Below are 17,182 nucleotides of genomic sequence, written 5' to 3' on the forward strand. Positions count from 1 at the left end.
AAAAAACTAATTTTGAGGAAGCAATTAGATAAATCCAGAATATGGTGCTATAAAATTGGCCTGAGCTAGTAAAAAAAAACCAGTGACACAAAAAACAAACAAAAAGGCTGAATGTGGAGCAGAGAATACTCTTCTATATTAAAAGAAACTAAAAAGACCTAACAAGCAAATGCAAGATGTGAATCTTGCCTCCTGAGCTAAAATAAAAATGCTAAAAAGACATTCTTAAGACAAGTGAGGACGATACTGCTGAATTACTGTTGATTTCATTAGATGGGATGATGGTGCTGTAATTGTGTAGAGCTGAGTATTAATACTGTTGACATTGGGGGTGGGGAGCAGGGCCAGATAATTCTCCTGGGATTTTTGCCGCATTTCTCGCCTCTGCCACTAGATGTCAGGAGCACCATACCCCTTCACTTGCAACAAGCAACAATGTCTGAAAAAATGCTTCAGGATTAAATAATAATGATGGTTGCATCACATCATAAATATACTAAACACACTGGACAGATGCAAATATGGCAAAATGTTAACCATTGGTGAAACTAGGTGACAGATGTGTGGGTTGTTCATTTTACTATTCCGTCAGCTTAGATTTAAAAATTTTCAAAACTGGCGCCTGAAGTTTCACCGGTTTGGATCCTGGGCACGGACATGGCACCACTCATTGGGCCATGCTGAGGTGGTGTTCCACATGCCACGACTAGAAGAACCCACAACTGAAAGTACACAACTATGTACCGGGGGGCTTTGGGGAGAAAAGGGAAAAATAAAATCTTAAAAAAAAAATTTCAAAACCAAAGGAAAATAATTCAATTTCAGAATTTCTGTTTACAGCATCCCAAAGGACCTATGACAGGTGCCAGTTGTGCAGCCTCCTTTCAGATGGGATTGTCATAAGTGCCTACATTGGTTGAGTTGCTTGGGTGCTTCATCCTTCAAGGAAAGACTCATATCTCCTCCTCACACCTCTCTCTTTGTTTCTCTCTCTCCCTCTCTCTCTCTCTCTCTGTGTCTCTCCTTCTGTGTCTGTCTGTCTGTTTCTCCTTCCCCCCCCCTTCCCCCACCCTCTCCTGCCTTATCCACTCCAAAGCTGCCATGAACATACTGGTCCCGTGCTACCCACTGACCTGTGGAGAGAAAGGCATCCTATGGACTGTCATCCAACAGTCTGGGTACAGATGATGGACTGTGTCAGTTTCTTTGTGGTGAGTATATTCCCCTGTGGTGGCTTTAAAACATAATCAGAAAATTCTTTAGCGCTTGTCCCGTTAAGAGATGGGGTCATGGGGCCGGCCTGGTGGCGCAGCCGTTAAGTGTGCATGTTTGGCTTCAGCGGCCGGGGGTTCACCAGTTCGGATCCTGGGTGAAGACATGGCACCGCTTGGCAAGCCATGCTGTGGTAGGCGTCCAACATATAAAGTAGAGGAAGATGCGCACGGATGTTAGCTCAGGGCCAGTCTTCCTCAGCAAAAAGAAGAGGATTGGCAGCAGATGTTAACTCAGGGCTAATCTTCCTCAAAAAAAAAAAAAGTGATGGAGTCTATGTCCTGTCTCCTTGAATATGGACTCTGCAACTGCTTAACCAATAGAATATTGTGGAAGTGACACTGTACCAGTTTCCAGATCCAGGCCTTAAAAGACTAGCATCTGCCATGTCCTCTTTTGAGATACTTGCTCTTGGAACCCAGCTGCCATGCTCTGAGGAAGCCCAAGCCACCCTGTGGAGAGGCACATGTGGAGAGAAGCAGCATCCAACACCAACTTGAAAGCATGTGAGTGAGTCATCCTGGAAGTGGATCCTCCAATCCAAGCTGATGCTGTGTGGGGCAGAGACAAGCTGTCCTTGCTGAGCTTTGCCCATTTTGCAGATTTGTGAGCAAACTACATGATTACTCTTGTTTTAAGTTAGTAACTTTTGCAGTAGTTTGTTTGCAGTGATGATAACTGATGCATCCCCTGTCCCCCAAAGTGGGGGCCCCAGGCTTACAAGGCAGGAAGTGGGCCAGCTCTTTATCCCTGAGTGAGGACCTAGGTTAGCACTCATTCCTTCAACAAGTATTTATTGAGTGGCCACCAAGTGCTAGACACTATACCAGGGGCTGAGGAGTTAGCAGTGAATGAGATAGACCCAGCCTGTCTGGTGGTCACAACTCTGGCACACTAATGAGAGGGCTGTAGCCTCAGTGTGAGGAAGGGGGAGGGAGAACGCCTAGGGGAGATTATTTCTAAGCTGAGACCTGACTCCGGAAAAGGAGTTAGCCATGCAAAAAAGCAGGGAAAGGGCAGATGGAACACCATGTGCTAGTTCTGGGGAAGACTGCCAGATTTGGCAAATAAAAAATAAAAATTTAACACCTGGGGCCGGCCCCGTGGCCAAGTGATTAAGTTCACGCGTTCTGCTGCGGCGGCCCAGAGTTTCACCGGTTCAAATCCTGGGTGTGGACATGGCACCGCTCATCAGGCCACGCTGAGGAAGCATCCCTCTTGCCACAACTAGAAAGACCCACAACTAAAAATACACAACTGTGTACCGAGGGGCTTTGGGAGAAAAAGGAAAAATAAAATCTTTAGAAAAAAAAATTTAACACCAGTTAAATTTGAACTTCAGATAAACAGTGAATACTCTTTTAGTATATACGTATGTCCCATGCAATGTTGAGGACATACTTATACTAAAAAGTTGTTCATTATTTATCTGAAATTCAAGTTTAACTGGGAGTCCTGCATTTTATCTGGTAACCCTAGTTCTAGGGCAAAAAAGAGAGAAAAACTCATGATTTCAAGGGGACAGTTCAGGAAGCTGGATGAAGCACAGTGGCAAACAGGGCGTAGTAGTATGAGAGATAAACGTGAGCGGGAGCAACCTTGCCGAGGTCCATTTTGAATTTCACCTTGAAGCAATGGGGAGCCATGGGAGGGTCTAGAGCAGAGAAGGGACACAATCAGATTTGTGTTTTATAAGATATTTGGCCTACCACATGGAAGGGGGAGTAGAGAGCCTGTAGACAGGGAAACCAGGAGGAGTCCCCTGGCCTGCAATGCTCATACTCTGCACTGTAACCACAAGGCCATGAGAATGTTGAATGTAATCCCCACTGTACGTTTTTCTTTTCTACAATATGTGTTTTAAGCTATAAATCTTCCTCTAACCACTGCTTTCGTATATCCCACAAGTTTTGATATATTTAGTTTTTATTATCATTCCATTCAGAACGTTCTCTAATTTCCCTTGCAATATGTCTTTGACCTCTGGATTCTTTACACATGTGTTGTATCATTTCCAAATATTTGAGATTTTTCTATCTCAGTGTTGTTTATTTCAATTTCTTTCCATTGTGGTCAGAGAACATACTCTGTACCTTCTTTAAGTTTTATTAACGTTGTTTGAAGGGTGAGCATATGGTCTATCGTGGTGAACGTACCACGCTTGCTGGAAATGAATGTGAGTGCTGCAGCTGTTGCATTTAGTGTCTATAAATGTTAGTTACCGTCAGGGCAGTTGATAATGCTCTTCGGATCTTCTATATATTTCTTTACCATTTAGTCCAGCTATACCATCCACTGGTGGGCATGGGGTGTAAAAATCTTCAGTGATTGTTATGGATTAGTTTAGTTCTTTCCTTTTTGTCGGTTTTTTCCTTCAACTCTTTTGAAGCTCTGTTATTAGATACATACACATGTGTGATTATTATGACTTCCCAATGAACGGGTCCTCTTATCCGCTTGGATTTCGCTCTTTAGCTTGGGTAACACCCTTTCTCTTGAAGTCTACCTTATCTGATATTAATGTAGCCAATGCAGCTTTATTATGCCCCTTGTTAGCTTGGTATATGTTTATCTATCCATTTACTTTCATCTTATTTATGTCTTTATACTTAAAGTGAGTGTTAGTGTAAACAGCATATAGTTGACTCTTGCTTTTTTATTCACTTGAGACTCTCTGCCCTTTCCTTGGCATTTTAGTACATTTACATCTAATTATTGTACAGATTATTGATATGGTTGATTTAGTTCTATGATTTTACTATTTGCTTTCTGTTTTCCCATTTTTTGCCTTTGTTCTTGTTTTGGTTTTGGAGGAGGAATACGACATTTTGGCTGTTCTTATCAATTTATCAGGTGACATGGAAGATTTCTACTTTTGTTATTTCTAGCACAAGAATGAACTTTCCTGCAGGTCCAGGCTGCAGTATGAGCAGTCCTGGCACTTGAGCCAAATGATCAGGCAGATGCCATCATAGAGAAAGATGTGGGATCCTTGGGCAAGTCCCAACAGGAATGTAACAGGGAAGACCTTCAGGTCTGGTTAAGGCCAGGCCATCTATATTAAAAAACTATACAACGTTAGAAGAGTAATTCCTGACCTTGGCATTGACTGAGTTCATGATCTTGGGTTATCAAGTGACCATGTGGCTAGAACTGCCCATCATGACCTGGGTACTGGCAAATCCACAAAATCATTAGGTTGGCCAGGCCAAACAGCAAATCCATCCTTATTTAGATGTGGTATATCCCAGATCAAGCTTGGGCAGGTCCAAATAGTACAAGTAATCTATATAAACAGGTGGTTCAAACACCAATGTCACCTAACACCATTTCACTGATGCTTCTCACTCAGCTCACACCCATGCATTATGTGGGGTGCCTAGCAAACTAACAGAGTGAGGGGAAAGCCCAAATTTGGTATAAGGATGTGTTGTCTTGGTGTGAAGGAGACAAACTGAAAATGACCTGCTCTTGCACTACACCCCCAGCTGTGGGGGGAGGTCTTCTCAATGGACAAAAGTCTGAGCAAGGCACCTAGTGGTTTAGAGGTGAAAGCAGGGCCTGCTTCACAGGCCTGAGAGCTATGTAGTCACACAGGGCTCCCGTTCAAAAGTGTCCCGTGGTTGTTTATTGCTCTGCTGTTGCCGTCTTGAAATTCATAATAGTTTGAACAAGGAGGTTGCATTTTTATTTTGCACTGAATCCCACAGAATATGTCCTGGGTAAAAGGTTCCAAGACCAGGGCAGAGTAGAGGAGCCACAGGATATAGACTGCCTTGACTTGCTTGTGCCATAATACTCAAGTGTGTGTGTGTGTGTGTGTGTACAGTTGTGTCTGGTACATATTAAGTCCTCAAGTATTATGGCTATTGCCACTGTATGTTATTGATGATGGTGACGGTGATAAGAATTATTGGACTCTTCCAGAATTGTTTTTCAAATCACTTAAGCCTGGTTAATTCACTATCTACAAGCCATCCTTCTCCTTTGTTTCGCTGACCCATTTGCAAAGAATTTTTAATTCAAGCAGTGCCTGTGGCATCCCTCAGGAACTTAACACAATACACACCTAGCTTTTTATTTATTTTTATTTTTATTGTTTTTTTTTAAAAATTGACATCTGAGCTAACAACTGTTGCCAATCTTTTTTTTTTTCTTCTCCCCAGATCCTCCAGTATATAGTTGTATATTCTAGTTGTGAGTGCCTCTGGTTGTGCTATGTGGGACGCCGCCTCCACATGGCCTGATGAGCAGTGCCGTGTCCGCACCCAGGATCCAATCCAGCAAAACCTCGGGCTGCCAAAGTGGAGCACACAAACTTAACCACTCGGCCACGGGGCCAACCCCCACACGTAGCCTTTTAAATACCCACTAAAATGTTGCACACCTTCATTCAGATATTACCCCCATTTGTCCAGTTGTATCAGCAGTCCCTAAAAGCTGTGCCCCCCACCAGCTGCCACAGATTCTCTCAGAGTTCACCCAGCCACACATGCTCACACACTCAGGTCATCTGGCTGAGTATGGGTGATGTCTACACAATTCCCTTCCCATTTGATGTGAAAAATTCATACCAAGGACAGCTACTATAAAGGCTGCATATCTGCAGGCTGCAGACTCTATAACTTGCATTTGAAAGTTTTAAAAATTATTGCAAATTAGAAAGTATGTGCGTCATTCCACTTCGGTGGCCCAGGGTTCACTTGGTCAGATCCCGGGTACGGACCGATGCACTGCTTGGCAAGCCATGCTGTGGCAGGCATCCCACATATAAAGTAGAGGAAGATGGGCATGGATGTTAGCTCAGGGCCAGTCTTCCTTAGCAAAAAGAGGAGGATTGGCAGTGGATGTTAGCTCAGGGCTAGTCTTCCTCAAAAAAAAGAAAAAAGAAAGTATGTATGTGTGTAATTTCTCATGGCTAGGAAGAATGAGAAGGCTTGAGATATTGAAAGTGCGTTAGAAATATTCCTATAGTTTTCTGGATTTCCAGGGAGAGCTGGAGGTTGTCATTATATGGAAGCTTAGCCAGGAAAAAAAGAAGATTTTGTGTCCTTGTGGAGTCTGGAGGTTGGGGATCTTCGAAGTGTTGCAGACACCCTGGGGTGAGCCCCTGGTGGTCCAAGGGTCCTGGTTTAATGAGGGCTGCCTATGTCAGAGGGAAAACCAGCAATTTCACTGCCTCTCATGATACAACAAATCTGGGGTTTTAGGTAAGAAAAGCCAGGGCTGAGAGAAGATAGGGGTGAGACATGATGTCACCTGCTCCTGTCACGTTTCCTGCAAGAAAACCCTGTGGAGAAGAGACTCCTGGCTCAGTAAATGAGTCACTGGCTTTATAAGCCAAGAGAGATGGAAAGCAGATTCCAGGAAATAAGCAAGGAGGAATCTTGGGGAAAGTGTTCATCTTTAGTGTGAAATTGTCAAGCCTCTAGGCTCTTGTGGGAACTCGAGGAGAAAAACAACAGTGAGACAGACTAGAGAAATAGCAAGGAACCAGACAGAGCTCCAGTGAGAGCCTGTGCCTTTGGACAATTTGGAATAACCGACTGAGATGGCACCGACTCAGCAAATTATCCTGCCAGCTTCAGACAGCAAGAAAATTTCCCAGTGTTCCAAGGTCAGCAGTTGTTCAAAATCCAACAGATATTTACTGAGCACCCATCGAGTTCCTGTGGTGGGCACTGGGCATGGAATAGTGTAGGCATATGGTCCCTGGCCTACAGAGCTCACAGCCATTGAGCAAGTCATCACACTTGTGCTAAGTGACAAGGAAGAAGGTTTGTGGGTGTGAGGCCACTGTGTGAATCCAAGAAGGCTTCTTGACACCTAGGTTAGGATTGTCCAGACACAAATAAGGACAGGCTAAATTTCAGGCAGAGGCCTGGAACAGAGAGAGCAGGGCTATTTGGAAGAAGGGAAAGGAGAGCAATTTTGGGAACAGAGGTCCAAGAAAAAGACTGGATGGGTCCTTTCTCTTCTCCCATTTTGGGTTATTTGTTTGCTTAGAAAATTTGAGGAGGTGCATCTCCTAAGTGCCAGGCAGCCTGTTTGGCACTTTTTGTTTATTTACAGATCAATTCAACTCACCAGTGTTTACTGAGCTCCCTGAGAAAATGAGCTGGGCCCAGCCATGGAGCAGGCAGAGGGCATAGTAAGAGCAAAGGCCCAGAGGTGGGACCCTACAAAGCAGTCTCAGGAAAGTGCCAGGAGTCCCTCGGGGCTGGAATAGGGTGAGGGAGCTGAGGCCTAAAGGAATACCCAGCTAGCTGATCTTCGGACTTCATCTGGTGAGGAACAGGAGGAGTCCTGGAGAGGTCTGTGCCCTGAGAAGCTGAGGTTGGATGGGGGAGGTCCCACCTCAGCACATTCTCTTCTGTGTGACGTTGGAGATAATTAACCCTGGGACCCTGACAGCTGCCACTGCTACCCTTCAGGAATTTGGACCCTCCCTGCATGATATCTAGGCCATACTCCCGCTGCACAGCTCTGTGGGAGAAAGGAATCTCATTAAATCCTTTCATCAGATGTGCTGGCCTGGGGTCAACTGCACACCAATCCCTTTTCTGGGACAGCCTCTACCAGCACCCTGGGCTCTCAAGAGCCCGGGCTGATGGCTGCCTTCCCCCAAGGCCAGGAGCCTACCAACTCTCTGCCGGTCAAGGTCCTACAGGCCCTTAAGGATCCTGGCTCAGCTCACAATGGCATCTAGGGGAGCAGGGGAGCCCTGGAGGGGAAGGTAAGAGTCTTGGGTCCCATCCCAGCCTGGCTACTAGTTCACTGTGGTGACCCTTGGGCATGGCCCTCCCCTCTCTGCACTGAATAACTTTTGCGATCTAGGACCTCTGAGTCTGAGTGATCAGGCACAGGGTGACTAAGCCTTGGTGTGTGGGGCCCTGGACAGGAGCAGGTGGCCCTTTCGGAAGGGGAAGCAGACAAAGGGTGTGATGGCAAAAGCATAGGGCATTGTAAGAGTGAAAAAAGTTTCCTTACTAGCCTGGGGTCCAGGGAAGGTATCCCAGAGGAAGTGGTGTCTGAGCTGAGACCTAAAGGGTGTACAGGAGTTAGCCAGGTGAAGGAAAGAGGAAAAAGATGCATAAACAGCCTGTGCAAAAACGTGGAAGTGTAGGAAAGCAGGGTATATTCAGGGAGGGAACAAAGAAGTTCACTCTTCATGGAGTGAAGACCTCCTGGGGAAGAACTGGCCAGAGATGAAGGGGAAGTAGGGAAGTGAGAAGGGACAGGGTCCAATATGCAGAGGCCATCCAGCTGCCCTGTGGAGACTGGACCAGGCCAGGTGAAACTGAGTATGCTACGAAGCCAGAAAGGAGGTGCAGGTGTACCCTGGTCAAGGGTGGGGCAGCAGGGGTAGGGAGTATGAGGCAGACTTGATGGCTGATGGGGTGTCAAGGGAAAGATCACCCAGGCTAACATGAGCACTCAAGAGGGGGAACACTTCTGAGGAGAGGACATGGGGTCGGTTTTACACAATGAGTTTGGGGTGCCGAAGGGTCATCCTAAGGGGGGAAATGAAGTGAGAGATGAGGGGCTGAGACTCAAAGCATCACTGTGGGGATGGAAACAAGGCCCTGGAAGTTGTCAGGATGGCCTGGAGAAAAGTATCGAGGATGAAGGAAGGGGGCCCAGCACCCTGGGGAGCCCACCGAAGGACATGAAAAGAGATAGCCAGAGAAGCAGCTAGAAATCCAAAAGGAGCAGTCACAGAAGCCAGAGGGAGTTTCAGAAGAGGGGGAGGATCATCTGTGTCCAACACAACTGGAACAGGTCAAAGGAGGAGAGGACTGAGAAGTGGAGGGTCAGGGAGCACTTACCAAGAGACTTCAGAAGGTAGAGCAGGTTTTAATGGTGGTGGTGGGGTTCCCAGTGACCATGATCTACAACCAGGTCTGAATGTGAGCAGGGCCACTGCATAGGGCTGAACAGGTTGTGCACTGCACACTCCGTGACTATCCATTCACAGAAACACGATTTGGGATAAGGGAGCACCCCCTGGAGTTGGGTGATATTTTGTGAAGCCTATAACTGCAGTGTGGACACTTCCCACACGGTGGCACCAAAGACCAATGCTGTACTTCTTGGGCTTGGCTGGGGAAGGACAGGGGTCAGTTTGGAGATCCTCAGCCCCAAGATCATCGTCTGATGGCTGGAGGGTATTGCCGGATGCCTGCTGGCTAGGACTCTCCCCACCACGAGGCCCTCCAAATCTTTATCAGAACAGTTCTCCCAGAGGTAGGAACTCAAATAAACCACACATTGCAGTTTGTCACGGGGCCAGGCCTGAAAGAGTCCCCGGGGGAGCAGCTCATTCCCATGATCTGGGAAAGGCACAGACGTCCCTCCCACTTGCCCCTTAGGAGAAGGGAGTCAGGAAGGAAGGAAGGACTCCTGGCCCAGCCTGTGGGACAGTCACCCCACCCCAGCACGGTCCTGCTCACAGGTGCCCCTGGAGGCCAAAGCTGAATCAGCGGGGACAATGGTAGAGACAGCTCTACCTGGGGCAGAGTCCCCAGGGAAGTCCCCTGTGGAGCCTGGTGACCCTGTACTAGAAACTTACAGACACCGGGTACAGGGGCTGGCCTGGAAATTCCTCAATAAGTAATGGCCATGTGGTCTTTGAAAACGATGATATGTGCATTGCAAACCATTCTTTGTATAAGTAAATACGAAGAGGAAAATAAAACCAGGTGAAATTACAATGCCCTGAGATGATGACCACTGCTGGTGCAGGGATGAGCCTCCTATCAGCTCTCATGGCCAGTGGATGCAGGTTTGACCTGAGGAGACTCCTGCTACAGGAGATCAGGTGGCTGTTCTGGTGCTTTCCCCACTCCTCCGTGACTTTTGTGTTGAGCACCTTTCCCTATGCACAGACATAAAACTCTCACCCCCTACCCTACCCGACCTGACCCTCCTGCCTCTCGGACTTCCTTTCCCTGGAGGCCTAAGCCCATGTGACTCAAATACAGCAAGCTCATTCCCACCTCCGAGCCATTGCCCCTGCTGTTCCCTCTGCCTGGAACACTTTCTCTGGATCATTCCTTAACTGTTTCCTTCTTGTCATTCAAGTCTCGTCTCCAATGTCACTGTCTCAAAGTGTCCTTCCCTGACCACAGTGGCCCCTTAGCCCCATCACTCCAAATCACATCACCCTACTTTGTTTTCTCCATAGCTCTTCCCTCTCTCTGAAGTCATCTTATTTATGTGTTAACTAGATTATTCTCTGTCTCCTTTGGCTGGAGAGTAAACTCCTTGAGAGCAGAGACCTTTCCCGTCTGGTCTGCCACTGTGTCCCCAGCATTCACAATGATGCCAGGCACATGGTAGGGGTTCAGTCTATGCCCAACACCATTTTCAGTGGCCACACAATATTTCAGCATACATGAACCTCCCTGTGGACTGTGTCATCCCTTTATCCCTGACTAAGCAAGCCAGTAATCAACATCCGCAGGCACAAGTCTTTTCTTGCCTGTACAACTCTTTCTTTGGGATAAGTTTCTTGCAGGGTGAAAGGGGGGGTTAAACCTGACATTGTGAAAAAACTACTCGTAAACACTCAAACCAATTCCCATTTTCTTGAGAGTGTCCACTCACACATCATGTCTATCACCGCCAATCTCACAGGCAAAAAAAGTCTCTTGTTGTTTACATTTGCATTGTCTTGGTTATTAAAGAGATGAGCACCTCTTCAAATTGCAATTTTAATGAGTGAATGGATGGATGCAGTTAAAGCATGAGAAAAGAGAAGTGGCTCCAGGAACTACAAGGTGAGAGTGGTATAGCCAGGATGTGGGGCAGCATCCCTGGCCCTTGCCCTTTGACACTTAACAGTGGAAAGCAGAGTCCAGGCTTGGGCAGGAGGGGGTGTGGAGGTTGGTGGGAGGTACATACATACCCACAAGCCCCATACTTACCCCCTCTCCAGCCTGTGTCTGCCCCACTACTCACTCAAGTGTTCTAGCAGGGTGTGGCACCTTTCATCCTCTCTCACTTGACTTCTTGGTGAGCCAGTTGACCACTGTCCCCTCCAAAAGCTGTCTCCAGCCTAGACTCCATTTTCCTCTAGCCACATGTCCCACTGCCTTCTGGATACCTCCTCCTGGATGAATGGTCCCCAGCATCCTCAGATGCCACCTGCCCAAACTGACCATGTCACCTTCCCCTAACTAGATCCTCCATGACTCCCCACATCATTGAAAACACCACCATCCACCCAATGCCCAGGCCCCAAACCCCAGTATTATCTAGGCTGCCTCCCTTTCCAGACCCCGCATCCCATCAATCACCCAGCCCTCCATTCTGCTTCCTGAACATCTCTTGAATGTCTCCTTCTCTCTATCCCCACTGCCCCGACCCTGGCCCAGGCCACCATGACCTTGGCTGGAAAATAGCATCAGCCGCTTGCTGCCACCACCTCCCCACTCCATGTATTGCTTGAGTGACCTTTGCAAAGCATAGATATGACCACAAAATTCCCCAGCTTAAAGCCCAGTCTCCCCGTCACCCAAGGGTGAAATCCATGCTCTTCAGCCAGTCTCTTAGGCCCCTCGTAACTGGCCCCATCCCCAACACATACACAATTCTCCAGCCACATTAAGCTTTTGCTCCCCACCAGCAAAGGAGGCTGCTCCTCTCTCCTGTGCTTTGAACTCTGCTATGCTCTCTGCCACAGATGTTCCTTCATGGACCTATCCTCTGCCTGCCTAGGGAGCCCCAACAACTTGCCATGATAACGCCCCTTCCCTGCAAAGCCCTTCCTAACGAGCACACACACATTCTCTCTCACATACACGGAAACGTGCACACAGATGTGGTCACACTCATGCACACACACTCTCACATTGGTGACACAGGAGGTGCAGAAACTCAAGGATGTACATGCCCTGATTGACAGTGAGCCCTTATGAGCAGGGACTGGGTGGCCTCACCTCTGGTCCCCCTAATTCTGGTCCCTCCAGGGCCAAGCACACAGCAGGGTCCATGAACACTTGTTGAATATCTGGTGAATGAATGAATGCTGCACACACTGCCTAGGGCCTGTGACCCAGGCACAGTAAAGGACAGGCTTCCATTCTGTCACCTCACAGGAAACTGGGGAGAGCTGTGACCATGGGGGTTATGCAGTGGCCTGAAGGAAGCTTCTATTTTTCTGTGTTTGGAGACTTGAACTGTAATACTTCCAAAAGTGGAACTAGCTGCACCGTATGTGAGGACCCTGGGTTCACTATGGTTCTCACCACTCTGCCGTGTATTAGAGGGATTTTTCTCAGGCCAGAGCCCATCCTTTTAGGAATGTGAACTGCTCGAGGTTAGAAATGGTGATGCTTCCGTGCTCTGTCCCAGCTCCCAGCCCAGCGCCAGGCACAGCATGTGCTCAGGGAATGATGCCTCACTCAGACAGTGCTGAACTGATTAGGACCCAGTGAGTTGAGTGGGAGCTCAGACTCCACCTCTTCCTGACACATGACCATGGAAAGGCTCTGTTTTCCCTGAGCCTCAGGTGGCGCCTCTGTGAAATAGGTTTTAGCTGTGTCCTTCCTTCCCTGACTCACTGGTTGTGGGGAGAGGCCTCCATCACCTCGTGGCCCTCAGATGCTGTCTCTCCCTCAAGGTCCCTGGGCAGGAGGAGAGGGCCAGGTGAAGCCTCAGGTGTCCCATCTGCTCACTACAGCCCCATCCATGCCTGGCCCTGGTGGTCACAGGATGGGGAGCCAGGCCTGGTCACAGACAAGGACAGTCGGCAGTAATGGGTGCTCAGAAGAAGTGAGTGGGAAGCCAGAGGACACAAGTTTCTTGGAGGAGGTGACATTTGAGCTGTTTTCCAAGTGGATACTGGGGAGGAGAATCCCAGGCAGAAGGGAGACTGGGAGAAGAGGCAGCGGCTAGAGAGTGCAGACCATGTCCACAGGCACAGGTAGGTTGGTGTAGTGGAACCAGAACAGCAAAGGCTGGCAGGACAGATGGGAGATTAGGAGGTGAGGTCATCTCAGGCCAGATCTCCTGGGTCTCAGAGGTCCTGCTACAGTCTGGACTTATTCTGAGGGCAATGGGGAACCCATATGAGCTGATTTATGATTTAAAAGACAACTCACGCTGTTGAGTGGAGAACAACTGTAGGGGTCAAAGGTGGAGGCAGGAAGGCCAGAAAAGATGGTGGCACCAGGCTGGGTACCAACTGAGATAATGCAGAGATGTGGCCAGACACAGGACAGAATGACTGATTAGAAAGGGCAAGGGAATCATCCATTAAAAGTTGGAATTTTCTGGAAGTGGAATTCTAGAATTCCATAATGAGACTGAGTTCCTCAGATAGTGGCCCTGGGGAGGCCCTACAATCAGTGCTACCTCATCAGAGCCCTGAGCAATGGCACAAGGACAGCTTTATGCCACTGCCACCCCAGGGGCCAGCATGCTCTCCAGCCCCGAGTGTTCAGTGGGTGTTTGTTGAATGAATTACTAAACGACAGAGTACTGGTAGTGGGAGATGAGGTGTGGGTAGGGAATGAATTTGAAACGTTGAGGAGGTAGAGTCAACAGGACTGGGAGGTTGAATGAAGGTAGGGATAGAGAGGGGGACGTCAGGGTTCATGTGTTTACTCATTCATTCACTGGCTCATTCAACAAATATTTCTTGAACTCCCACTATGAGCGAGGGACAGTGGTGACGAGGACTTCCTTGGCCCTGACCCCACAGAACTTAGAGACCCACAGTGAGGCAAGGTTAGGCATGTGAGCACACATGGGCATACATGCTGCCTGGTGGTGATGAGTGACATGAAGGCAGGAGTCCACAGGACGTGGGGACAGAGAGTAACAAGGAGAGGCTGTCTTCAGAGAAGGTGGTCAGAGGATGCCTTGCTGAGGAGGTTACTTTAGAGGTGGGCAGGGACCAATTGGTGCCAGTTTTGAAAGCTCCAAAGAGGCCCAGCCCCTGGCTTATGTGTGAGCCTGTCTAGACAGTGGTGCTTTGCAGAGATAGGGACAAAGGAAGAAGCGTCCATCCCTGGAAGGTCATGCCATCTGGTGGGTCATCCAGGGGCTCTGGAACAGGAGAGGCACAGAGGAAGGCTTGGGATAGTCAACAGTGGATGGATGGAAGCCCTGAGACTGGATGATATTTTAGGGTGGGGGAAATAAAGAGAAGAACCTAGTCCCTGGAAGTAATCCCCGGGTTTAAGGTCTATAGAGAAAGGGGTGCTGCAAAGGAAGGCAACGAGGAGGGGCTGCAGAGGTGGGAAAACTTGGGGAGGGGGAAGTGTGTCTCTGGTAAGAGCTGGTGAGAGAGATAATGGCAGTGCCCCTGAGGGCCTCCCCACCTAGGCTTTGGGTTGTCAAGGCCTACCCTCAGGAGAAGGGGGCAGATATTCAGGAACCTCTTAAAGTCCCTCAAACTACTCCTGAGTATGTCTGTGTTACCTCTAAAGGTGAAGGACCACAGGAGTGAGGCCTGAAGGGTGAGGGCCCAGAATGTTCAGGGTTGGAGAGTGGTGTCTTTTGGGGGTTCAAGGTTCAGTGGTGTCTTATTGCCGGGAGGGGAGGGGGAGTGGAGCTGGCCCTTTGACCCCATTGTGGGATCAGCTCTCAGCTCCCTTACCCACTTTAGGTGAGAGTCAGTATTCCAACCCCCTCATTGGAAAAGACTGGGCTCTGGCCCTCTTAGCCAACATGTGCCTGCAAGCCCATGTACCCAGACCCTGCCAGGGTCCTCACTCACGCGCGAAGAGCAAGGCCTGGGACGCCCCAGAAGCCATTACCCAGTGAGTGGTGAAGCACGGCCTAGCTAAGAGCCCAGACTTACCGGCCAGACGGTAGCAGAAAGGGCAGCTTGCCCCCACGGCAGGGAAACTGAGGCTGGCCAAGAAGGCAGTGTTGAGGGGCAGCAGTTGGACCCCGAAGGGGTCCGGTGGCTAGGACTCGGGCTTCTCCGTTCTCCTCCCAGAAAATGCCCCTGATCCTTTCCTGCAGCCAATCCAACCCAGCAGTGGCCGCTCCAGGACCTGTTTCAGGCGGTCACAGAGAGAGGAGCCTGAAAGGTCTCTGGAACCCACGGAATCTGAGAAGAGAGCAGGCAAGCGGAGGTCTCCGGCGCACCCGGTTTTGGGGTCTGCAAGGGAAGCAATGGGACTGCCTTTGCGAGCGGTTCCCGGAAAGCCGTCCTATTCCCATGGATCCCCAGCATTGAGAACTCCTACCGCCCTGGCGTCCTCTGGGGTCCCGCCTCCCCGCAAGCTGGTGAACTCCAAGGGCCACCGGCCTGCCCCGTTACCCGAGAGGGCGGAGCGAGCCGTGGGCGCCTCCCGGGGCACCCGAGCTGAGCCGCGGGAGCGCAGGGGGTGGGGCCCAGCGGGCAGGGGGAGGAGCCGAGGAGCTGGGCGGCGGGGCGGCCGGCCGGCGGGGCGGCGGGGAGGAGGGAGGGGCAGGCGCCTGCAGCGGCGACAGCGGCAGCTGCGGCGCGAACAGGCCCGCAGCGACAAGCGCACGGAGAGCGCGAGGTCCGCGCAGCCCAGCCCAGCCATGTGAGTGTCCCCTCCGTTTCCGGGGGCCGCGGGCCCGGCGGGGGGCTGGCGAGGTAGTTCCAGTGCCTCCTCCTCCAGCGCCGCCCGGTCGGTCCCGTATCTGCTTGTGGCCCTGTCTCACATCGCCCCATCCCCGGACCCAGGCCGCGCGCTGTCCTTCCTTCCCTTCCCCCCAGGCGCGGAGGACTCGGCTTCGCCGGACAAAAGCCGCCTCCCCCGGGCCTGCTGCGCCCGGCGCTGCCTCCTTCCTTCCCACAGCAAGGCCTAGGCGGCCGGTGCCCCGGGGTGGGCCAGGCCTCGGGGCGGCACTTGGCGCCAGCCTGGACCCTGGCACGGACGCTCTCCGGGAGCCCCTGTTGCCCTCGCCGCGGGGGAGGCTGAGCCGGGAATGGGGAGGGGGGAACGAGGAGTGTAGGTCGGCCTCCGAGATGAGCTAATCTTCCTGGCCCCACCGGCTGGCCTAAGCCGCTTTGGGGCCCGGCCCGAGGTGGCCGAACCTGGCCTGGAGCCAGGCTCTTAGCCCAAACCTGGCGCGGCAGGGAACAGACCCTATTCCTGGAAATAGAAGGCAAGTGTGGGGTCTCTGCAAGCAGCCAGGCCTGGGCACCCTACAGAACTGGTTTGGGGAAGGGGCTGCTCACCATGGCTAGGTGTCGGCTAAGTCTGGCTTCAGCACCTTCTGTCCTCCTCTCCCCGGTGAGGCCTGAGTCCAGCCTCTGGTACCGACCCTTCCCATCCAGTTCTACTGGATTGCTCCTAATGCGTGTCGAGGCTGGCTAGCTGAGCACCTACTGTGTGCAGTCTAATGTAACAATAACAGTGCCCTGGCCACCCCATCTGTGGGGCCTGCAGCATTCGGTGCTGGCACAGCTTTTGAGGAGGGTTATGACAATCTGGCAGATGCAGAAGCAGGCCCAGAGAGGTTAAGTAATATTCTCAAGGTCACACAGCTGGTTTAGAGAGAGGTGGGAATTAGACCCAGATCTGAATTCTTGCCATTGCAGTATCCACCTCCATGGCATGGAGGGGAGGGGCAGAGGAACATAAGAATTGGAGAGTAAGCTACAAAATACTCCAGTGAGACAAGGAGACCCGGCTTAGCTCCCACGTCAACTCTCCCTGCCCTGGGTCCTGTGGGGCAGCAGCTGGAGAGAGGAGCCTGGGCTTGGGTGTGGGTGAGGGGAGCATGCCGGGCGCCAGGCTAGGTCCTCCCCGGGTGGAAAAGCAGGCGGGGAGTGTGTGGCTGAGTCACCCCGGCCCCCCATTACGGCTTGGCTTGGCCTCGCGCCCCTGCCAGGCCTGGCCCCGGGGAGGCCACTAGGCTTCCAGCGCGAGGCTGGCCGGGGAATGTGACCAGCTGACCAGGGAGGGGGCCGGCA

The 17,182-nt window shown here is 50.7% G+C and overlaps 1 protein-coding gene across 34 annotated transcripts in view; it reads left to right on the plus strand.

Annotated features, from left to right (window-relative positions):
• The window catches only part of RIPOR1 (RHO family interacting cell polarization regulator 1), a 53,619-nt gene that overhangs the window by 10,885 nt on the left and 25,552 nt on the right, over positions 1-17,182 (plus strand). For 10 of the 34 annotated variants that reach the window (XM_070261932.1, XM_070261956.1, XM_070261957.1 and 7 more), the window contains 2 exons: positions 1,097-1,211; positions 1,340-1,778. In XM_070261932.1, coding sequence (XP_070118033.1) covers positions 1,739-1,778 — 40 coding nt within the window. In that variant the 5' untranslated portion in view covers positions 1,097-1,211; positions 1,340-1,738. Of the gene's footprint in view, positions 1-1,096; positions 1,212-1,339; positions 1,779-15,652; positions 15,804-17,182 lie in introns of those variants that run through there. The other 24 variants (XM_070261947.1, XM_023638635.2, XM_070261937.1 and 21 more) reach the window with 8 other exon arrangements.

The sequence above is a fragment of the Equus caballus genome, chromosome 3 (assembly GCF_041296265.1).
Source record: "Equus caballus isolate H_3958 breed thoroughbred chromosome 3, TB-T2T, whole genome shotgun sequence".
NCBI classification, from domain to species: domain Eukaryota; kingdom Metazoa; phylum Chordata; class Mammalia; order Perissodactyla; family Equidae; genus Equus; species Equus caballus.